At 39.1% G+C, this 24,906-nt stretch overlaps 1 protein-coding gene and 1 non-coding gene across 4 annotated transcripts in view; one reads left to right on the forward strand and one right to left on the reverse strand.

The window, feature by feature from the left end:
* Positions 1 to 14,783, forward strand: part of LOC122199853 (prolylcarboxypeptidase) — a 77,400-nt gene extending 62,617 nt beyond the window's left edge. For all 3 annotated transcript variants that reach the window (XM_042905215.1, XM_042905214.1, XM_042905217.1), the window contains 3 exons: positions 3,582 to 3,746; positions 4,438 to 4,625; positions 12,574 to 14,783. In XM_042905215.1, coding sequence (XP_042761149.1) covers positions 3,582 to 3,746; positions 4,438 to 4,625; positions 12,574 to 12,790 — 570 coding nt within the window. In that variant the 3' untranslated portion in view covers positions 12,791 to 14,783. The remainder of the gene's footprint in view (positions 1 to 3,581; positions 3,747 to 4,437; positions 4,626 to 12,573) is intronic.
* Positions 6,082 to 6,188, reverse strand: LOC122201589. The gene has a single exon (XR_006194270.1). It is a non-coding gene; the product is annotated as a U6 spliceosomal RNA (small nuclear RNA).
* Positions 14,784 to 24,906: the final 10,123 nt, after the last annotated feature.

Below are 24,906 nucleotides of genomic sequence, written 5' to 3' on the forward strand. Positions count from 1 at the left end.
GTATTTTTTGACTTACCATGAATAAATGAAAGTTGTGGAAAAGTAAAACACTGTTTTGCCTTTTTTCTTCAGTTTTCATTTTCTTATTGCTTTAGGCTTAACAGGTTTGCGAAGCTCTGAGTTTAGCTCAGTACTGTTTCTTCATGTACACCTTTTCAGATTTATCTTACTCTTATGACCTCGCTGTTACTTTTTAAAGGTATATCCAGGTTATTTGGACATCTTAATTTCTGACTTTTCTTTTTTTTTTTTTAATTTTTTTTTTTTTTTAACGTTTATTTATTTTTGAGACAGAGAGAGACAGAGCATGAACAGGGAAGAGGCAGAGAGAGAGGGAGACACAGAATCTGAAACAGGCTCCAGGCTCTGAGCAGTCAGCGCAGAGCCCGACGCGGGGCTCTCCTGGAAGATTTCAAGTATTATTAATCTTAGTCACCAATATCTTCATTAGATCTCCAGAACTTATTCATCTTATAACTGAAAGTTTATATCCTTTGACCAACATTTCTGCATTTACCCATCGCCCTTCCCCAGCCCTTACCAACTGCCATTCTACCTTGGTTCTATGAGTTTGACTTTTTTAGATTCTACACATAACTGAGATCATACAATGTTTGTCTTTCTGTATCTGGCTTGTGTAATGTCTTCCAGTTTCATCCATATTCTCACAAATGGCAAGGCTTCTTTTTAAAGAGTGATTAATATTCCATTTCATTTATATACATCTCACATTTTCCTTATTCATTCATCCATCAATGGACACTTAAGTTTCCTTATCTTGGCTATTGTGAATAATGGTGCAGTGAACATGGGGGTGTAGATATTTCTTTTAGATCCTAATTTCCTTTCATGTGAATATTTGCCTAGAAGTGGAATTGCTGGATTTTATGGTAGTTTTATTTTTAATTTTTTGAGGAACTTCCATAATGTTTTCCACAATGTACCAATTTATATTCTCACCCATAGTGCACAAGGGTTCTGAGGAATTCCATGAAGATCCCTTATAGGCGCCTTATGAAGGCCATGGTGGTGACCACCTGGTACACATTTCCGTATCACCTTTTTTTCCTTATCTTTTTCTGTCCCTGTCGTTTATCTTCTTTAGGATCACATTCCCAAATAAACTACAAGCATGTATGTTTTGGTCCCAGGCTCTGTTTTTTTTTTTTTAATGTTTTGAAATGTTTGTTTTTGAGAGAATGAGAGAAAGAGCACAAGCAGGGGAGGCTCAGAGAGAGAGAGAGGGAGATACAGAATCTAAAGCATGCTCCAGGCTCTGAGCTGTCAGCACAGAGCCCAATGCGGGCTCAAACTCACAAACCTGAGATCATGACCTGAGCCGAAGTCAGACGCTTAACTGACCGAGCCACCCAGGCACCCCAATTTCTGACTTTTCTTACATTTGTTATTTCCAAAAACTTACTGGAAGTAGTGCACACTCTCTATCCCTTTTGGAAAGTCATGTTGTAGTTGAGCATGTTAAAGGCTCTTGAGGATTCCCACAGTCAAGTAAACTGTTCACATTTGCTGACACAATATTTCTTAAAATTATTTGACTCTGAAACCTTTTTTTCACAAAGTACCATTCAACATTTCACAGAAATATTTTTGTGCTGAATGCATTTGGAGAGAGACTTCGAATTTTCCTTATGATTCATTTCTGCAGTCTTTTCATATTTCCTCTTTTTTCAGAAAGGTGTTGCTGGAAACTGGTCCTAAACAGAACTAGGAGGAGAGGCTGGGTTTGCTTTCTGCTGTTCACTTCCTTTCTCAGTGCCTCCTTTTTGGGCATGTCCCCAGCCTGGGCCTTGTTGCTCCTGTTGCATGGAGTCTCTCCCTGAAGTAGGGTAACTAGGCTCTTTCTTTCCTGGCTCCTTTTTCTCTCAGCTTGTCCCTCTCTCTTCCTGTCTCTTTTTTTAAAATCAGACTTGCCTGTTGTATACATCTTTTCCATATAAAATGAGAAAGGACCAAATCACTGACTTCATGATGCAAGCTGAGTGTGTTTCCCTTGCCATCGGGGGGCTATTTGCAGTTTTACAAAGGATGCTCCCTAAGCCGTGTAGCATAATGGATAAGATGCATATTTCATAGCTAGAGAGATCTGGGTTATATCTAGATCTTAACATTTACTAGGTGGATGACCTCGAGTAAAGTGATTTAACATAAGACTCAGTTTCTTTTTGTAAAATAATGGACAATAATATATCTGATAAGATTGTTTGAGGATTATATAATACAATGGTTGTAAACCCAGAGCTCAGTAATCAGTAAGTGGTGGTATTATGCAGCTGTGAAACCATTGCCTGTGATTTTTCCCCAGTATTTTATTGTTTTCAATAAGATTTCAAACACAGAAATACTGAAATAATTGGACAGTGAACACCCATTAAAAATACCACCTAAATTCTATAAAAGTATTTTGTTAGATTTGATTTAGCACAGATATTTTTGGCTAGCCATCCCTCTATCCTTCATTCCATCTTATTTTTAAAATGCATTTCAGAATAAGTTGCAGACATCAGTATACTTCTCAGGGATACTTCACCTTTATCATCATTAATTAAAGTTCAGTATTTCTTTTTTTTTTTTTTGAGATAAAATTTATATACAGTGAATTGCACAAATCGCAAGTGAACTGTTTGTTGTGTAACCCAGACTTCCATGAAGATCAGGACTATTTCCCTACCCCTGAAAGTTCCCCATGCCTCTATCTAGTTATTCCTGCCCTCACTTCTGACCCCAAGCATTCTCTGTGATTTTTAGGTACTAGATTTCAGATGCTGATGATAGTCTAGTGACAGGAATATTTGGAAGCTGGGTTGCTGCCTGATATATTTCTTATCACACCACAGATACTGGAGCTTGGTATAGTTTTTCCATAAGAAATTTTTATAAATTTTACATTTTCACAAAAATGTATTTATTCATTCAGCTAGCATTTAGTTGTCAGATACCTTGCTGAGTGCTGAGGGGGATGTTGTGGAATCAAATGAGTACAGTACAGTGTTACAGGGGTTTTGATAGAAGCAAGTACAGGGTATAAGTAGAAGCAAAAAGGGAGTAGTGATTTAGTTCTCCCCAACTTGAGGGCATAGCTAATGATGGCCTCATAGAGGAAGTGATACTTGAGCTAAGTATTATAGAAGGTGTATTGGTGTTTGCCAGACATTACTGGAGTGCGAGAGTGAGAAAAGGGTATTTTAGGGTGAGCAAAGGCAAAGAGAAGAAAAAGACCCTGGTGTGTTGAGAATGGTTTTGCTAGGCTGGAACACAGCGTGCAAAAAAGATGAGGCTACAGTGGTAGGTGTGGAATACTTTGCATACCATACAAATGCAAATGCCCTTGGTTTATTTCTATAGCTTGGAGAGTAATTTAAATTTTACACTTGGAGAGTAATGGTTTATTCATTTATGAACAGGATTATACTCAAGAGATAGAAATTGTCAAGCAATGCTGTTAGATGTTTAAGATTATATTATAGGCAAATCACAGTCATATTTCTTCTTTATTTCATTAAAATTATGATTTTATAAATATATTCTGATTCTTCTTCTTTTATGTCTCTTTAAAATGACAGGTAGTGTGCAAGTATTTGAACAATCCCAGTTTATCTGATGCACAGCTGCTGCAGAATATTTTCCAAGCTCTGAATATATATTACAATTACTCAGGCCAGGCGAGATGCCTGAATATATCAGAGACAACAACTAGCAATCTGGGAACCCAGGGTTGGAGCTATCAGGTAAGCTTGCATAATTTTTTCAAGTGGAATTTCCCGCTGATAATGGTTGTACTGTAAGATAGTTCACAAGATTTTGTCACTAACCTGGGTCCAAATCTGGGCTCCATTATCTTTTTTTCTTCCTTCCTTCCTTCCTTCATGTATTTAATCATCACCAAGTATTTTCTGGGTACCCATGTGCCAGGCAACCTGCTAGACTCCAAAGATGCAAAGATAAATACGACATGATCTCACCTTTAAATATAGTTCGTTGAAAAAGATACTAATATTACAATATCTCTTGGTAAGTCCTATCCAAAGCAATGCTTCCTATCAAAAGGAAGCATTTTATGGATGAAGAAAAGAAGGGGAGTCTGACTTGACTCTCTGAGCCTCCATCCCTTCACCTGCATGAGACTAATAATACTAATACTAATACTTTCCCTCCTGAGGGTTAAATATGATAATAGATGTGGAAGAAAGCAATTTACCGATGAAGAATATATAGCCCTAACTTTTGTTACTTCTCAGCTGAGCCTTTCCAGGAATAATGAGAGGTGGTATGACGTAGGTAAAGAGTAGGAGCTCTGAAACCAGACCGCCTGAGGTCAAACCCTAGCTTTGCTGCTACCAGCAGAATAACTTTGGACAAGTTATTTAACTCTTTGTGCTTTATTTTGTCATTGGATTCTCTTTTGTTTTCCTTTTTTAGGCTTGCACAGAAATGGTCATGCCTTTTTGTACTAATGGTATCGATGACATGTTTGAGCCTCGCTCATGGAACTTCAGGGAATATTCTGATGACTGTTTTAAACAGTGGGGTGTGAGACCAAGGCCCGCCTGGATCACTACTGTGTATGGAGGCAGAAACATCAGTTCACACAGCAACATTGTTTTTAGGTGAGTTTTTACTGGTGCAGAGAAAAACTTTGGTTGATGAAGACATTTGTAGAATAGCTGAGAAGGTAGAACCAGAAAAATGCTGATAGTAAAACAATATAGAATACAGGAGTGGTATCCATCATGTCTTTCTTTGAAAGACAGAGGATGCTGAGCAAGAGATACACTTTTATACTCTATTACAAACATGCTTAAAGGCTTAAAAACAGTAACAAAACTTAAATATTTTATTTTAAAAAACTAGCACAAAATGAAGTATCATTTGCTGTTCTCAATTTGTACTGCCCTTGTTACTGTTATTATTAATTGATAGTAAATATTTTTCACTATTTTTTCAGCAAACACTTTTGAGGTGCCTACTCTGTTCTGTTTCAGGCACTATATGAGGCACTTTAAATAAATTGCCTAATTGAATCCTCCCAGCAGCCCTCTGAAGTAGTTGTTATAGTCTCTGTTTTACTTAGGAGGAAAGCGAAGGTCACTGAGTTCAGTCTCTTGCCAAACCTCATCCAGCTTTGTAATGGTTACTAAGTGGTAAACCAGATCTCAACCTTGGCCTGCCTGACTACAAAACCTGTGTTTGCTCCTCTATGTTACATTGCTTCTTTAGAAGGGGTGTATTTGGTATTGGCTCACATCAGGGTTAATTGAGTAGACTCTATGTGTATGTGATTGTGATTTTAAAATTTCCATATTTTGGTTTGAACCTTAGGCTATCAGCTATTAAGAGAAAAACAAGTTACTTAAAAATTATTTCCCCAAATCTACATGGAAATAGTAGAGAGATAGCATATAGGCCTCTTAACCTGGAGCCATTGTTTAAACTGTAAATGTCATTCTTTTACAATCTCTTTAAAATGAGAGTCAAATTTGACCTTCTGGACATGGCCAATAGTTTTTTGTTTTTGTTTTTGTTTTTGTTTTTTATTTTAGTATGTATTTTTTCTTAATATGAAATTTATTGTCAAAATGGTTTCCATTCAACACCCAGTGCTCATCCCAACAGGTGCCCTCCTCAATGCCCATCACCCACCCTCCCCTCCCTCCCACTCCCCATCAACCCTCAGTTTGTTCTCAGTTTTTAAGAGTCTCTTATGGTTTGCCTCCCTCCCTCTCTAACTTTTTTTTTCCTTCCCCTTCCCCATGGTCTTTTGTTAAGTTTCTCAGGATCCATATAAGAGTGAAAATATGTGGTATCTGTCTTTCTCTGTATGACTTATTTCACTTAGCATAACACTCTCCAGTTCCATCCACGTTGCTACAAAAGGCCATATTTCATTCTTTCTCATTGCCAAGTAGTATTCCATTCTGTATATAAACCACAATTTCTTTATCCATTCATCAGTTGATGGACATTTAGGCTCTTTCCATAATCTGGCTATTGTTGAAAGTGCTGCTATAAACATTGGGGTACAAGTGGCCCTATGCATCAGCACTCCTGTATTCCTTGGGTAAAAAAAATATGGAAAGCTTCACAAATTTGCATGTCATCCTTGTGCAGGGGCCATGCTAATCTTCTCTGTATCATTCCAATTTCAGTATATGTGCTGCCGAAGCGAGCACTGTATGAGTTTGTTTAATGTATGAGTTTAATGTATGAGTTATGGGATTCAACCATAGATGAGTATCTTAGTAATCTATTTGCCCTTTTGTATTATTTTCCTTAGGCTATCAAACTCATCATCATCATCATCATTGGGGGAGGGGGCAGATTTGGTGAGAAAAGTTTTGGGAATAGAACTGAAGCAAGAAATGGAAATTCTAGCTCAGTGTTAGAAACTTTTAACTCAGTGTTAAGAGAGGACTTTCCAATAGAACTTTGCAAAGGTAAACTGAGCTATTTTAAGAAAAATTACTTAAGCTCTTAGATCCTCAGACTTCTTTTCTATAAAGTGATAATAATAACTCACCCTACAGAGTTGTGTAATGCTTAAGAGTTAACCCAAGAAAATATTTGGCCCAGATTTGGCAAATATATGTGCTCAAAAAAGATTTGTTGAATGAATAAATGGAAGGACACTCTACCTTGTACTCATGTCCTAGACATAGGGAGTTATTCGTCTTTGCATGTCCTTCCCCTTCATCTTTTTCTCCTTTTCCTAAAACTCAGGCACCTTCCCAGAAACCTTCCCTGACTCCTCCAGGGAAGTGAGATTTACCCCATCCCCTTAGCTCCCCTAGGCCTGTGAATATCACTTAGCACTCTGGACATGATCTATTTATGTTTCTGTCTGCCCCATGAGATTGAAAACTTCTTAATGGCAGAGACTTTGACTTAATTGTATCTGTGCTTTCAGCATTTGCATCCAGTACCTGGCACATACTGGATGCCCAAGAAATATGTGTGTTGATAAAAACAAGGAACAAAATACAAAGTTTAGGAAGTCTGTAGAGGCATATGAGAGTGTAAAGGCAGGACTATGTGAAGGTACTGGTTTATCTTTTTACAGTGGCAAGTACTTTTAAAAAGAAATCTTTATGCTGCTAGGTGTGAGAAAATCCAGTATAGAAGTTTTATTTTTTATTATTATTATTTTTTTTAATGTTTACTTATTTTGAGAGAGTGTGTGTGTACATGTGTGTGTGCATGTGTATGCACATGCACATGCACAAGTGGGGGAGGAGCCGAGAGAGTGAGAATCCCAAGCAGGCTCCTCTCTGTTAGCACAGAGCCCAATGTGGGGCTCGATGTCAGAACCGTGAATGAGATCATGACCTGAAACGATATCAAGAGTTAGAAGGTTAACCGACTGAGCCACCTAGACGTCCCCAGTATATTTAAAAATTCAAAATTGTCCTGCTTTTCTAAAGTAAACACATTCCCAAAGTAAAGAAACAGCCTTAGGTGTGCCTCTATTGTCTCTACTTAGTGGCTACCAACTAGAAAACGGTTTTGGTTGATGAGTAAGAAAATGTCCAAGGAGCCAGGTGGAAAGTATCTTTATGTCCATGCTTCTCTGCTTAGGTCATCTCACACAAGTCCAACTGTGACTGCTTTCCTGAATGGAAAGTTTAGTCCGTATCAGACAGGAAATTTGTCAGTGCAATTAAAACCTTGGGCTTTGAAGTGAGGGAGACCAAGTTAGCTGTATAGACTCAGGCAAATTGCCAGTATATAAAAGTTAGAAATAATGACTACCAAACAAGGTTACTTTAATGAGTAAATAGATTATCGTGGAAGTAAGCATCATGAGGACATTTTATCTGTTCACTGTTGAACACATAGTAGGTACTCAGTAAACGTTTGTTGAATGAATGAGGAGTTAATAACTAGGAGCCATTAATCATTCCATTTCAACAATTTTTTTATTGTACGGTTGTTTTGTTAGAAGGATTTCTTTTTTTCCCCAACCCCAACTGGTAAGAAACTATTTTACCAATGGTCATGCTCAGTAATTTAAATATAAATCCAAAAGGGAGTCCCTGAGGAGCTGGTTAGTTTAATATCATTTCTCAGGCAAATTAATTGTTGCTAGTGATTAGAAGCTCACTGTTGGGAATTTTATCCAGGCATCTAGACTCTCTCATGAAAGCCAGTATTTTTTTGGTAAATGTCCCAGTGGCTGGTTAAGCTTTCACGTGTCTAGGACCAAGAAATTCAAGTCCATGTGCATCTTGGGTCTCTCAGCAACTCCAAACACTGTTGCTAAGCCACTGGGCTGATTCAGATGACCTTTTAAATCAAATGCAGTTTGCTTATTATGTGGCTGTTGGGATGGCTTTTTTGTTTTGCAAATAATGGAGAGTTTCCTATCTGGGTTGGTCCTGTTAAATTGGAATAATGATAAAGGCGATTTGTTCACTTAAGAAAATCTAACCCCTTGTGTAGTTTACTTTAAGAATTTATCTGGTAGTTGAAAACTAAGACTGTTATTTTGCACGTGAGTTTTCCTTTTCATTTTTAATGAAACCAAAAATGTACATTTTTGGAGTGATTTCTTTCCAAGAATGATGTTATTAAGTTGAAGTTGAATTAATTTTTTTTAAAAGAGAAATGTGGTGGGAATTGTAAAAGGAATTTAAAATTGTATCTCAAACACACATATATTTAATGTACCTAAATGCTTATTTTCTCATTTAGCTTGTACATTAACTGGAAAATGTTGACCACATTACTTTTCTGGCCAAATGTCTGTGAGACATCCCTTTTCATGATTTCACATCCCTTTTCATGATTCATTTACCTCTCAGAAGTATTAACACTTCTCATACTTACAGAATATGATAATTATTGTAATAATACTGCACATTTGTGTAGTATTTTATAGTTTATATCTTACTACCACATATATTATTTAACTTGAGCCTCACAAGATCTCTGTGATGGAGGGGCATTATCTTTTAAAAAAATTTATTTTTTGTTATATATGTGGGAATTAAGGTTCACATATGTTAGGTGACTTACTTAAAGTCATGGGCTGGTAGGGCAATAAAACTTACATCTTCTTAGTTAGTGGTTCTTCTCACTACTATACACAGCTGAAGGTTAGTCTCTCTATATTTGTATTGATCATTTATATTAACTTTGGTTTCCCACATAAAAAGTACTGAAGTGATTTCATATGCCTGAACTTGCCTACATATATTTATATATCTCTTTGTAGGGCATTTGGTACAAGGCTGCAGACATCTAAACACTTAAAAAATTTTTTTTCATTCACGCAATAAACACCTGGCTCCTACCATGTGCCAGGTCTGGTCTAGGCACTGTGGGCAGTAATAAACAAAAGAGACAAAAATCCCTGCCCTCATGGAGTTGTAGTTGGAGAGCTGACAGTGCAGAGCCTGCTTGGGATTCTCTCTTCCTCTCTCTCTCTGCCTGGCCCCTGCTCATGCTCTCTCTCTCTCTCTCAAAATAAATAAGCATTTTTAAAAAAGATATTATTGGATAGGCATCTGTATAGATTGTACTTATAGATGAGACTTTTAAAAATGATTATGCAAATTATGGGAACAATTTCATATATCTGATAATGTGACCTTGAATATTTGTTATTTCAGGCTTTGTAACAATATCAGCAAAATGGAATGTACATGAAACAAATGTCAGAAAGCATATAGAAATGTTCCATAAGTGATATGTAGATAAAGATATACCAAAAAGTGCAGTACCAGGGGAAAGTAATCTAATAGCTACCAGGTTCTTAATCCAGGTATTTCAGTCTTTATTTTATTTTGAGGAATCTAAACTTCCATAAGATTAGGAAGGTGAGGCGCAGACTTGGCACTGGAACCCAGGTGTGTCTGATCCCAAAGCTCATGTTCTTATTCTGCACCATACAAGTCAAGAGTGCTGTTGATTTACGATGTGTGCATGAAAGATTGAACATTAGACTGGGGCTACAAGGTCTGAATTTGTATCTCAGATTTGCCGCTGCTAGATGAATGATATGGACAAATCTTAGTTTCTCTGGGTACTAGTTTTCTTGTCTATAAAGAGTTGTTATTAAACCTACCTCACAGAGTTGTTATAATAGTCAAGGCTTTGTAAATTCTAAACTACTCTATGCACATATGGAGTTAATAAATGTTAGGAAGGACTTTGATTTCTAATAGCATCTAGAATAAAATACTTAGGAATAAGTTTAACAAAAGAAGTGTAAGACTTACACAACTACAAAACATTGTTGGAAGAAATTAAAATCTAAATAAATGGAAAGACATCTCATGTTCTTGTCGAAGAGATAATATTGGTAAGGTGTTAATAGTCTATAAATTGATCTACAAATTCAATGCAATCTCTATGAAAATCTCAGCTCGCTTTTTCACATAAATTGACAAGCTGATCTTAAAAGTGTAAGGGACCCAGAATAGCCAGAATAATCTTGAAAAGGGAGGACAGGGGCACCTGGGTGGTTCAGTTGGTTAAGTGTCCGACTTTGGCTCAAGTCATGATCTCGCACTTTGTGAGTTTGAGCCCTGCATGGGGCTGGGCTCTCTGCTGTCAGTGCAGAGCCTGCTTCAGATCCTCTGTCCCCTTAGCTCTCTGCCCCTCCCCCACTCCTCTCTCTCTCTCTCTCTCTCTCTCTCTCTCTCTCTCTCTGTCTCTCAATAAACATTATGAAAAAAAAGAACAAATTTAAAGAACTCATATCTCATACTTCCTGTTTTCAAATTTATTATTATAAAGCTACCATAACCAATATATTAGGATACTACCATAAGGACCTACAGATCAGTCAAAGAGAATTGACCGTCTGGAAGTCATCCCTTGGTATATATATGGTCAATTGATTTTCGACAAGGGCCAAGACAAATTATTGGGGAAAGAGTACTTTTTTTCAAGAAATGATGCTGAGAAACCTGGATATTCACAAGCAAAAAATGAAGTTGGATCCCTATTTCATAACCATACAAAAAAGTAACTTAAAATGGATCAAACGATATTAGTTGATAACTCAATTTAAAAACAGTCAAGGATCTGAAGAGACATTTTTTTGCAGAGAAGACATACGCATGGCCAGTCAGCACATGAAAAAATGCTCAATACCTTCAGTCATTTGGGAAATTAAAATCAAAACCACAATGAGATTCCATTTTATACCCACAGAGGATGGCTATAATCAAGAAGACAGATAAAAGTATTGGCAAGGATATAGAGAAATTGCAACCCTCATATATTGCTAGTGGGAATATAAAATAGTGTAGCCACCTTGGAAAAAGTTTGGCAGTGCATCAAAAGGTTAAGTCACCATACATCCCAGAAATTCCATTCTTAGGTATATACCCAAGAGAAATGAAAGCCTGCACCCAAGCAAAAACTTGTATATGAATGTTTATAGGAACAATGTTCATTATAGCCAAAAAGTGGAAACAACACAAATGTGCATCTAATGACTGGATAAATAAAATATAATATACCCATACAATGGAATATTATTTGGCAATTAAAAGGAATAATGTACTGATACACGCTACAATATGGATGAAACTTGAAAACATTATGCCAAAGTGAATTAAGCCAATCACAAAAGACCACGTATTGTATAATTCCATTTATGTGAAATGTAAAGGCAAACTTATAGAGGCAGAAAATTGATTAGTGGTTGCTTGGGGCTGAGAGTGAGGAGGTATGGGGAAGGGAATAGGGATTGACTGCCATGAGTATCGATTTCATTTTGGGGGTGATGAACTTTTTTAAAATTGATTGTGGTGATGGTTGCAAACTCTGAATATACCAAAAGCCATTGAATTGTGCATTTTAAGTGGGTGACTTTTGTGATAGGTGAATTATGGCTCAATAAGAGCTGTTGATAATATTCTTAGGAATACTGTCAGTGGTATATTGGTTTTTTACTCAGCTAAACTAAATAGCCTATTTTAATGACTGATCCTGTTTACATCATTCTGAAATGTGTTGTGTGAAACAGCCAAGACTAATAAAATACCATTTCTTTAAGTTTAAAGCTAATATAAAATGAATATCTTTGAGTAATGCCCAAATTTTCTGAGTTGGGGTCCTAGGTAGTAAGGAAACCAGCATTAACTGAAGGAGTCCTCTGTGCCTGACACTGGGCTTATTCAGTACATCCACATGTGCCATCTGGTTTAGCCCTTATTAACAACCTTATGAGGTCAGCCTTGTTACCTCTATTTTACAGATGAAGAAACTGAGTCAGTAACTTGTGTGAGGTATCCAGCTTTTGAGTGATGAAGCTGGGATTAAAATTCAGGCTTCTATATTCCATGTCCTAGTAGAAGCTGGGTTGATTCATATGGTACCACCTTCAGTCTTCTCTGATTCTATTTCTTGCACCTAGTTACAGAAATTAAGTAAAATTCCAGCACGAAGCACCTTTTTATATGACAGATTAGATCTCAGATCAAATCCCCCAGGTTATAAATTTGTAATTTTTGATGTTATGCACATAAATAGGTTTCTCCTATCTTATCTGGGTGTAGATATGAAAAACTAACAATCTTATTTTTTCTTTTTTCCCTCACTTAGCAATGGTGAACTAGACCCCTGGTCAGGAGGTGGAGTAACCAAGGATATCACAGACACCTTGGTTGCGATCACCATCCCAGAAGGGGCCCATCATCTAGATCTTCGAGCCAGAAATGCCTTTGACCCCACGACCGTGCTATTAGCCCGCTCCTTGGAAGTTAGACACATGAAGCAGTGGATCAGAGATTTCTATGCCAGTCAGAGAAAGAAGCACTGAGAAATTTTGATCACTTTCAGTTTCTTTTATGTTCATTCTACCCACGTTCCCATTCACTTTGCTTTTCTACATGTAATTACTTTCCCTTGTTTGTCATTAGATTTGATGAGGCAAAGGTTGAGATAGAAGAGAGGGTGATGATGGTGACAGCAGCCATCACACACCCTGAATCGTCGCCCTCTTCACACCACCCCTGGGAAGAATCTCTTTGTGACAGCTTTCCTACACCATCAGTGGCCCTCATAACCGGAGCAGAGTTCCTGACTGCCTTTCACAAGAGGGAGGGTCACTTCCTTTGTTTCTCTGCAAGCAGAGCTTCCTCTTGGGTTTGAGGGTAAAAGTCTCTTTGGTCCGTTTGTCACTCCCTATCCCTTCCCTCAAAAAAGAACAGCAGAAGATAGACAAAAATGATGTAATTGCAGCTGGTAGGAAGGATGTCCGATGCCAATCCAGGAAATGGAAGCCATTTCTTTTGTACTTGATTTAATGATTTTGACTGTGCTGTAAATAAAGAATAAGGCTGGACCTTATACCTGTGTGTTCCTTCTGAAGCTCACTCCAGCTGTTGGGAATGCTGTGTGCACTGGGCTTGGCTGCTTTTGGAAAATCCTTTAATTTTCTCTCTTCTACTTGGCAGCTTTTCTCAGTTCTGGGATACTTGCCACTGTGGTACTGCCAGTAAGAAATCTGGCCTTTTTCTGCTCCATTTCTCTTTGTTTCTAAGGTCAGTTTTGTGGTAATTTGGTTACATTTTGCCAGTTTAGGAGAATGACTCTGTTTTGCTTTTGCTTTTACATCTGAGCAAGCTTTTATATGCTGTGGTTACTGATGATACTTCAGCAAGAAGCCTTTAAAAATTGATGAATCAACTACTTGGCAAGTAGAATATAGTCATGTTCAGCATTTTGTTTTTTAGATTTTATTTTCTGGTGGTTGTTACTGCTGTCATTAAAGTCACAAGTGTCCAGGCACCAAGAGGCAGGTGTGCGAGAACTTTTCTGTATGGCTTCCAAGAGACAAGCTGACTGATTCGTGCAGGCAGCATATTTGACATTAATAAATGGCCGAGCCGTTCCTATTTCCAAGGGGTTGGCTTCTTTCAAGCAGTTCTTACACTGAGACCTTTCTTCAGAGGAGCTTTTCTAGGATAACAAATAGGGTTGGATCAAAACCTTTCAGGGACACACAGAGAGACTAACAGTTTCTACTCTGTTGAAAGATTTCTTCCCCCTTCTTTTTATTTTCTCTCAATAATTTTTTTTTCTTCACCCTGCCTTGGGAACATTTTCTGCTTTTCAAAAACTGTACCTTGAGTTCAGTCATTTCTAAAGCAGTTATTTTTGTTTTTTAAGTGCAGACATAGAGTTCATTCTTGGGTGGGAAACTGAAATATTTCCCTTACTTTCCCAGCATCTGGGAGATACAGAAAAAAAATCTTTGTCTGGTTTCGGAAGCCTTCAGTTCTCATTGTAATGAGTTGTCCATCAAAGCATTTGGTCACTATTTTCGTTTCAGCATCAGAGAAAAGTCTGCTGGAGTGAGAATTTAAGGGTCAAAACAATACTAGTTTTTATTCTTTATATAAGCAGGGTTTATGGGCTTAGTAGAGGATATTCGTACTATTTATTTTAGGTACTATTGATTTTATGGTATTTTCCTTGAAACCTTATACTTGTTCAAAGTCTTTAAAATATTTTGCCATTTAATTTAACATTGTTTGGGTAAGTTACATTTTTGTGAAGAGAAAAACTGCCAAAATTACTATATTTGTATGCAATTATAATTTGGTATTATGTACACATTTTTCAATGTACATTTCATTACAGACGACAACCTTAGGTTAGCCTAATTACAATGCTAGCATTTAATTTACATTGAAAAAGACTTAGAACATGAAATAAGTTATTATTTAAAGCATCTCTCTCATTAATAGATGATGCTTTTGAAAGACAAGGAAAGAGAGACGTAAAGAATTGTGGTATTTCTGGGGTGCCTGGATGACTCAGTTGGTTAAGCGTCCAACTTCAGTTCAGGTCATGATCTCACGGTTCGTGGGTTTGAACCCTGCGTCGGGCTTTGTGCTGATGGCTCAGGGCCTGGATCCTGCTTTAGATTCTGTGCCTCCCTCTCTGCCCCTCCCCCGCTTGCACTATGTCTCTCTCAAAAAAATAAACATTAAAAAAAAAAGGAAGAATTGGAGTATTTCTATTTTCTATTTTTGGTATTTTAACTACCTCAGTCAATGGATAGAACTAAAGAAACTTAGGAAACTTTCTTAAGGGATCTGGAGGATCAAGAGATTATCCAGAGGAATCAGTGTCTAGTGTATTAGAAGGTGAGGGAAATTAGATACCATCCAGTCCAACCCCATCATTTGTAGGTGATGGCATTGTGGCTCAGAGAGACGGGACTTGTCATAGCTCATTTTTGGTAGAACCAGGCCTTAAATCCAGGTTTGTTTTGTTTTGTTCTGCTGTTGTTTTTTAAATTGATGTAGCTAAATCTCTATTTGGATAAGTAACAAAACCTCAACAAACTAGTTTAAGCAAAAGAGGAAATTTATTGAAACTATGCAGGCATAGCTCCAGGATTTGAATAAAACCAGGAATTTTGGGGGGGGGGGGGGAGCCAGTGTCTAGAAAGTCATGAAAAAAAAACTGCTACTTTCTGTTTTGTCTTGCTTTCAACAGAGGTCACCAGCCTGTGGGTGAGATTTGTTCCTCAGATTTTTATAGTTTGGCCAGCAGTATAAAATGCAAATGAGCATCAGTAATTACTGATTAGAATTACTGAAAACACTGATTGCTGAGCTTCACCCCAGAGTTCGTAATATGTCTTGGTGGTCGACCCTGGGAAGTTACCTTTCTAACAAGTTTCTAGAGGATACTGGGGGATCATATTTTGAGAACCAGCAGTTGAAAGAATTCTGAGTTTGAATATCTTGAGACAAGACATGCCCTGTCAATTTGCCTCACTCCTGTTGTCCTGCCTAATTCCATCTGAGTGTGGGAGCCCTGCCTAAGGCTTCCCTTCCCATGGTTGCTTTGTTCTTTCTCTGCCGACCAGCTTCTTTTCTGCTGGCACAAGGGCCATGATGACATCCCAGCATGGTATCCTCAGGCACCTGTGGCTGCACCACCTAACAAGCCCACAGGTGTTTAGAAAGGGATGAGGTTATAAAACCGTGGCTTCAGAGATACACTATTTAGGATGGAGAGAGAGCAGTTCAGACAACTCTATCTATCTATCATCTATCTATCACACAGTGTTTTTCAGAACATAAATGTCCAACAAAATGCCAATGCTTAGGTACGAGAAAGATCCATAGTTACGCAAGTTTGGAAAATGATGGCTTAAGGCCATCTACAAGGCTTAAGGCATTCTGGGACCTGGAGAAAACGATGGTGAAAAGAAAATATAGTATCTGTTCTAATAAGGTTTATGGTCTAGTGGAAGAAAGACACGAAATGTCAAGTCTATAATGAGTTGGTATAAGTGCCATGAAGAGTGGGGGCTATTTTGGCAGGGAATCTGAGCTAGTCTACAGGAATATGAGAATGCTTTTTTGAGATGTGATGTTTTAGCTGTGATCTAAATGATGAATGGGAGCTGTATAGGAAGCGGAGTGGAGAAAATGGCATGTGTGAAAGTCCTGAGTGTTGCATATTCCAGGAACTGAAAGAAGGCCACTGTAGTAGGATAGCAGACCATAGGGGAAATGATATAAGATAAATCTTCAGGCTTGGGCAGGGAGAAAGCTCATTCAAGTAGACCATGATAAGGAATCATTACAGGGAATGAGAAATCATTGACAGTCCTTAGTTGGGAATGACATGAACAGATTTTCATTTCAAAAGGTCATCCTGGGAGTGCCTGGATGGCTCAGTCGGCTAAGCGTCTGACTTTGGTCAGGTTATGATCTTGCAGTCCATGAGTTTGAGCACTGTGTCAGGCTCTGTGCTAACAGCTCGGAGCCTGGAGGCTGCTTCAGATTCTGTGTCTCCCTCTCTCTCTGCCCCTCCTTCACTTATGCTCTGTATCTGTCTCTCAAATATAAATAAAATGTAAAAAAATAAATGAATTAAAAAATAGAAAGGTCATGCTGGCTAGGGGCGCCTGGGTGGCTCAGTTGGTTAAGCATCCAACTTTGCCTCGGGTTATGATCTCGCAGTCCGTGAGTTTGAGCACTGTGTCAGGCTCTGTGCTGACAGCTCAGAGCCTGGAGCCTGCTTTGGATTCTGTGTCTCCCTCTCTCTCTACCCCTCCCCCACTCACACTCTGCCTCTCTGTCTCTCTCTCAAAAATAAACAAACATTTAAAAAATAAATAAATAACCATATGTTTTCACTGTCATGTGGATCCTGAGAAACTTAACAGAAACCCATGGGGAAGGGGAAGGAAAAAAAAAAAAAGAGGTTAGAGTGGGAGAGAGCCAAAGCATAAGAGACTCTTAAAAACAGAACAAACTGAGCGTTGATGGGGGGTGGGAGTGAGGGGAGGGTGGGTGATGGGTATTGAAGAGGGCATCTTTTGGGATGAGCACTGGGTGTTGTATGGAAACCAATTTGACAATAAATTTCATATATTAAAAAATAAATAAATAAATAGGTCATGCTGGCTATAGAGTGGAATATGCATTGTAGGAGGCAAGCATGTGGTGTAGAGACCACTGTTGCATTTGTGCATGTTAGAGAAGAGGGTGGCACTGACTAGGGTGGTAGAGGTGACAGCGAGAAGTGGAGGAATTTGAGAGTTTTAGTAAGGATGTCAATGGGATTTGGTGATGTGTTCTATGAGATATGAGTTGGGCAGGTGTCAAGGATGATGAATTCTGGCTTATGCACTTGGATAGATTGTGGTGCCATGCACTGGCAAGGAGCATCAGAGGACAGAGGGTGACCAGGTTTGGCAGGAAGATTATGGGTTCAGTTCAGTTTTGTCAGGCTGAGTTTTATGTACTTTTGAAATAACCAAGTAGAGCTAGCTGTCAAGTAGGGCTGTTGGATGTAAAGGTCTGGAATCCAGTCTGGGCTGGAAAGCCATGGTGAATGGATAGTAATCAAAGCCTGGGATGTTAGTTCACCGAACTAGTGTTCAGGAAACTTAAGGAGCCACTAATGTATTGTACTTACCATGATACATTAAGTAAGCCCCAAACATCTTGTACTACAACTGTAGGACATATGACCCCACTTAGCCAACCCACCACTTGTGCTGTGGTACAACCATGGCTTAAATTGGGATCTACCTCTCTGCACTCATTTCCCATTCTTACTTGCCTCCTATTACTTTCCTTATGCCCTGCCATTCAGTCACACTAAAATTCCTCTGAAATTCCTTTCCTAGCATTATCCCCCAATATGTTTTTCCAATATGTGTTCACTGGCAAACTTGTGTGCATCTTTCAAAGCCCAGATCAACTTGATTACTTGCAGTGTGAAGTTCTTTCTCAGCTTTCCTAAAGGGAATGGTTTCCTTATTTACGCTCTCAAAGAACAAGGTTCACACCTAGTATGTCAGCTCTAATGTAGGCTCCACCAAGGTAAGGATTATCTGTTTTATTCATCTCTGCATCTCTAGTACCTTAAACAGTGCCCAACTTCCTCTAATTTAACACACATATCCCAAATTGTAATGTTTTGCTAAGTGTTCTCACCCTCTTAGGAAGACCAAGCTCTCTGAGAACAGGAACTATGCCTCCTTCTTTCTCATAACCAGCATCTAGGATGGAGCCTGGCAGCCAGGTCTTGGTAGGCCCTCTGTAAATTTATATGAATAGATACATTGTGGGGTGGAAAGGCCAAACTTTCTATCCCTCTGTCTCTATAGCCAAGTACCTTTCACAGCTCTGATGTGATCATGTGACCTCCTGCCCCAGGCTTCCCTAGATTTTGGAAAGGGGATCTCCTAGTACTCAATACCTCTAGAACACAGACTTCCCGATTTACCCTCTCTTCAACTGAGTGTGTTCCTGGCTCCCTCTCCCACTCTATCAGCCTGGCAGTCTTTATCAAGGGGATGAACCTCTCTTGAGGTTAGGTGGGAACTAGAACACTAGAAACGGAGACATGCAGGTGGATGGATTTCTCTGAAGCCATTTTTCAATGCAAAGAGTGAAAGAAGAGGCTGGTTTCAATAGATTTTGTTACCTACTAATGAAGATCGGAGGATGGATGCTTACAGTAGCAAAGTGTAAATTCAGTCTTAGTTCTGCATGTGTGTTTAACATGGCTAACACCTTTAATAAATTCAGGCCTGGAGTGTGAAAGTTACTTGCCCAAGGTCATATAGCTAACAGTTTATTGTTTTTAAATTTTTGTCACACCTCATTCTGAAAGGATTTCAGATGTTCTAAAGATATAGATTAAACACAGCATATGGGACAGAAGAGATTTAAAAGGGAAAGAGATGTAAAATGGATCTAAGTATGCAAACCATAAAGTGGCATTTATCAGCTAGGTTCCACAGAATGCTAATATTGCCAGATGTTAGTGGGTAGGTCATTAAAAAGCTATACGTGATGCAAATGCTTGAAATAAATGTAAACAGCTTATCTTTATTACAGAATCTCTCAAAACTTTGATATGCCATGTGCATTGTGAATCACCAAGAATGCAACATTTTCCAAACTTGTTTGATCCAGAATCCCCTTTTCAACAGCATTTGAGGAAGCCATTGAGAAATACTGTTACAGAATTCTATATATTTTCAGAAGACAGGGGCCAAGAAAAGTTGGCTAACTTTTCTAGCAGCCATCTTCAAAGAAGACAACAAAGTCAGTTAAACAGTTCACACAGTGTGTAAGCTAAACCAGACCAATCAACTTGGAGAAGCCCAGGCAGGAATGTTCTAAAGGAGCCTCAGAAAGGGGAAAAATGTAATGAGATCTTCAACTTCTTTACATATATGGCTAGGTTTCATTGTATTCATCCATATGTGATCCTTTAGTACAGAGGAAAGTCTTAACACCAAAGTACAGCAATTATTCTATAATGAGCTAATGAAATTTACTACTGGTGTGTATATATTTTGCTGATCTGGCTTCATCTGAAAATAGATTTTACAGTGTTTGGAGGAACACTCTCAGCCAAAATTTCACCAGATAGATGTGTCTTGGCCAGTTTGAATGCCTCAGTAGGTAGTTGAACAGGGAGAAGGAATGCTGTTTTATAACACAAATGAAGTAGTTTGAAAAGAAAAACAAGCTCGGACACCTGAATATACTGTTAACTTACTATGGGACCAACGGTAGCTCACCAGCCATGTGGATGCAGAGCGAGACAAGGAATCACGTGCTTCTTCCACTGCAGAGATGTTCGCATCTGTCATCAAACTTCCTCTGTGGCTTTGGGGGATGATTTTAACTGTTCTTTCTATTTTGTAGCTCCTGAAGCCCAGAGGTAAATAGCCAAATAAAGATTTACAGAAAACCATCCAGTCAGTAACTCTAAGATATTAAACTCTAAATGAAAACTTTTTGCTCAGGTGATATGTAAAGAGCTATGACACTGAGGGTGTAAAATCAGTGACCTTGAATAAGTGCAATACAGTGGAAGTAACTAGATGATAAATGGCTTCCTTCTCTCATCAACAAAGGCTGTCGGATTATTCCTGTTTCAGAAATATCCCTTGCAGCTGACAGAAGACGTTTTATATGTTACCATGATATCAGTTCATTTGTTTAATACCTGCCTTCAGAATGGAAGGTACAATGTAAATCAGTAAAACAAACCATCTGCTATGTCTTAAAGAAACTCATGGTCAGAGTTCCACCATCTTCTTTGTCTCATATTAAATGCTTATTTATTTATTTTGAGAGAGAGCAGGGGAGGGGCAAAGAGATAGAGGGTGAAAGAGAATCTCAAGCAGGCTCCATGCTGTCAGTGCAGAGCCCCATGCTGGGCTCCATCTCATGAACTGCAAGATCATGACTTGAACCAACATCAAGAGTGAGATGCTTAACTGACTGAGCCACCCAAACAACCCTTGTCTCTTTTTCTGATGCCACATAACCCTCACGGGCAGGAATTTAGTCTTTAGACCTAAGCAACTGGTTTTCAACTGGTGTCAGTTTTGCCCCCCAGGGGACATTTGGCAATGTCTGGGGTTATTATTGGTTGTCACAATTTGAGGTGGGCTGGTGTCTAGTGTGATTTGACATCCTACAATGCAGAGGACAGCCTGCCACAGCAGAGTCATCTGACTCAAAATGCCAATAATGCTGATGTTGAAAAACTCTAGTCCAACCTAAATCGCTGTTGTAATCTAAGGCCCTTTCCTCAAGTTTTACCCTACAAAGAAGATGAAAAACTTATTGTTAATTCAATTCATCCAATAGCCTTATGCTGTAAACCATGCAATAGCACAATGTTTAATACAGACACACTCCTCTCTAAAATTTAATAACCTGTATGTATTTTGGAGACGGATTCTCAAGTTAGTCCTTGAATTTACTTTTCCTGGACCAAATAACTGTAATTCTTTGGATTGTCCCTTTGTTTATCATTTGTTCATTCAAACATTAATTGACTATGCAGTATAGTGTTAGGTAGTAAGAATTCAAAGGCAAAGCCCAGTTGTTTTCAAGAAGCTCAGTGTTAATTAATAGGGAGAGATGGTCACAATGTCCGATGATGGGGCTAAGAATTTGTGTTGCACTCAGGATGCTGTGGGAGCATGAAAACAGAAGTGATGGATTCGCCCTGAAGGTTTGAGGAAGGCTTTAAAGGAAAATTATTAAGTACACATTATGTACCAAGGGTTAGGCACCGATCATGTTACTGTGAAAAAAAGACAGAAGGACATAGTTTCCATTTTCCTAGGGTTCCTAAAAAGAAAGCCAAGGGAAACCTCCCCTGTAAGGCTGGTATCATACTTTATAGATCGCAGAACGCTGCCACCTGCCTTTGCTCATGTGAGCTCCTCAACATGCCTGGCAGATATTACCTCCATTTTATACAGGAAGATCATGAAGCCAAGAGAAATGAAGTGACTCCCTTCCATCCCCCCTCTCTTCTTAAATTCTCTGATCCCAGATCCTGTGCTTTTCTATCCTTCCTTGGTTCCAAACGCAATTTCCCGTGCAGAGAAGCAAGCACACTTCTTTCTACCCTCTCCTTTCTACCCTCTCCTTTCTACCCTCTCCTTGCCCTGCTGTCTCCATGTCTGTTTTAACTTTTGTTTTCTGCTGGCCTCAGTGCTGAAGGGGTTTTCCAGTCCTCCCAGTTGCAACTGCCAAGGGAAGGGGGGAATGAGAATTGCTGTCCAACCACTGCCTATTTGAAAAATCATCGCTACCTCTATTCCCCGCCCACCCGCCCTTTTTTTTTTTTTTTTTTTGTGGAATAAGGAAAACTGAGATGTGGAACAGAAAATCCCTTTTGTTTGTCTTGGTGTTTGATAATGTATGCAACCTCTCTGGGTGGTTTAAGCGGTTTAGGTACTTTCTATAAAAGGGAGCTTTTAATGACAAAACTAATGTGATTATCTGAGTGAGTGTGAGAGGCGTATTCAAGGCTTAAAGAAAATCTGTTAGAATAGCTGAATGTATCTGCTTAATCCTTTCTCTAATGTGGCTGAACAATGCTCTGGGAAGCCATTGGTCCGTTCTTTCTTCTAGTAAATGCCTGTCTCCAGAGGTAGGGACTGTTTGCCACTTTTGATACCCGTACGCTTCACCTTCTCAGCTGCACAAAAAGCACAGGAAAAGTCTGGAGGAACCCAAAGGACTGGCAGAAAGCAAGTGTTTCCTCTGAATGCTGAGGGCAAAATGTACAGCACATGCCTGCTTTCCCCACAGCGTGTGGAGACACCCGGGGCCATGGTCACCAGCGGGAATGGTTTCTCTGAGAAGGGCCCAGGTCTCATCAGCGCTCGCTTTCGTTGAGTGCTGGCTGAAGGATCACTTGTGGAAGCTTAACATCTTACACCTGAGTTAAAGCGTGGCTTCACTACTCCTTTTTGGGGCAGGGCAAGGGATGGGCAGGAAAGAGAAGCATAAGAGGGGAGAAAAGTGATATACGTTTGTATTCTGCAAATTGCTCTGTTGACTTTGGGCCAAAATTAGATCCCTCGGAGTCTGTTTCTCTAATTCGTGAGCTCAGGATAATAAAGCCTGCCACTTAAAGCCACTGTGAGCACCATACTGAAAATGTGAACATAAATATGAAAGTGTCACAGCCAATCTAGAACATTTTCAAATAACATGCTCACTTTTATTTTACCTTACTTTGTTTAAAGTATTTTTTTAAATTTTTAATGTTTATTTATTTTTGAAAGAGAGAGAGAGAGAGAGTGCAAGTAGGAGAGGGGCAGAGAGAGAGGGAGACACAGAGCACGAAGCAGGCTCCAGGCTCTGAGTTGTCAGCACAGAGCCTGATACGGGGCTTGAATTCACCAACAGTGAGATCATGACCTGAGCCAAAGTCAGACACTTAACCAACTGAGCCACCCAAGCGCCCCTAAAGTATTATTTTTAATATTTGTTCTTTTAAGAATTCTCTTCTAAGTGTTTAATTCATTTTAACTCAGCAGAACATTTGTTGACTACTTACTATATGCTGGGCATTATGCCTAGTTCTGAATAAGTGTAGCCTTTAAGGAAGTCGCAGTCTGGTAGGGGAGGCAGGCATGTAAATTCAGCTTGATAAATGTGCATCAGAATTGCTTAATTCTAACTTGAGGTCAATAATAATAGCTAACTCTTATACAGTGCTTATTATTTGCCAGGAGCTTAGCCAACTGCTTCACCTAAGTTACTTCATTCAATCCTTATAGCCCTGTGAGGTAGAAACTATCGTGAGGCTGAGGCTTGGTCAGATCAGCTAAGTCACTTTTCCACAGTGGTAAGTGGTGGGCCAAATTAAAGTCCCAGATCTGTCTGACTTTACAGTCTAAACTCTTACTCATTGTGCTGGGTGGGCTACACTTGAGATCAAGAAAGACTTCCCAGAGGAGTTAACCATAGCTGGGCTTCCAAACATATTTAGAAGTTTTCCAGGTGTACAGAGGAACAGGGCATTCTAAGCAGTTGGAATAGCATAGGTATAAAGGTACATTGGCTAGAAAAGCATTTGTGCAGAGAGGAACTGTGATCAGCAGTGGAGTGTGACAGGTTGGAGGAGTACATAGGAGCCAGGTTATGATCTCTCACCCTGCACCTTTGTGAAGAAAGTAGGTAAATTCTTTATTTTAATTAATTTCTTGATTTCTATTTTGTCTGTCAGGGGTTTGCAGCAAAATGGGAACTGTTGCCCCCTTTATGCTGCAGAAGTACAAAGTACACTTCAAATTTTAGGATGAGAAAACTTTCAGAAAAGAGGGCACATAAGAGATCATGAACTCCTTCTGTGCAAGAAGAAATCAAGAGTGACTGCATACAAATGTCTTAATCGAGGCCATAAAGCAGTTTAATCAGCTGATCCAGGAATATCTGTGTTTTTTAGATGGATTATGAGGTGAAAGTAAACATTTAATGAGAGTTACAGGAGTATCTTCAGGTGCATCTATAGAAATTGGTACGTTGAAAAGAGGGAGAGATTTGTAGTAGATAATTCCAGGGAATGGGAATAAGGTCCTTAGCTGGAGCTATAGTTTCTCCACTGGGAAACAGCCGTCTTTAGAGAATGGTGTTGCATAAATGAGTGTCTTGGCTGAACTGAAGCTGGGAATCAGGTTTGCCGGGAAGGTAGAGTTAGGGGGATATCTTCCTATGTCTATTTATGAATTTTCTTTGGCTACTTTAAATGGGGGCCTGGAAGCGATGTAGGATACTTCTTGTTCTTACCGAGCTCACAGTCTGAAAGACAGGCTAGGCAAGAAAACAGGTAATTGCAACCAGCTGGAGTTAGTCCTATAAGGCGGCTTAGGATGGCTATGCAGTCCCAAAGGGGTACGAGTAACCGGACAGTGTTACAGATGGGTGGGGAAAAGCTTTCTGGGTGGAGGAAGTGACATTTAAGAAAGACCTGGAAGGTGAGTAAGCCTGTGGTGAAGGTGAGGGCAATGTGTGCTCTAGATAAAGGGAACAAATGCTCCAAGGAGAGACTCCTGCATTTGGGAACTGTAGCTCAAATGTGCTGTTCCCGTTTGGTATAGCTGAAGTGTAGTGTGTGAGG

Source organism: Panthera leo, chromosome D1, assembly GCF_018350215.1.
Source record: "Panthera leo isolate Ple1 chromosome D1, P.leo_Ple1_pat1.1, whole genome shotgun sequence".
NCBI lineage: Eukaryota > Metazoa > Chordata > Mammalia > Carnivora > Felidae > Panthera > Panthera leo.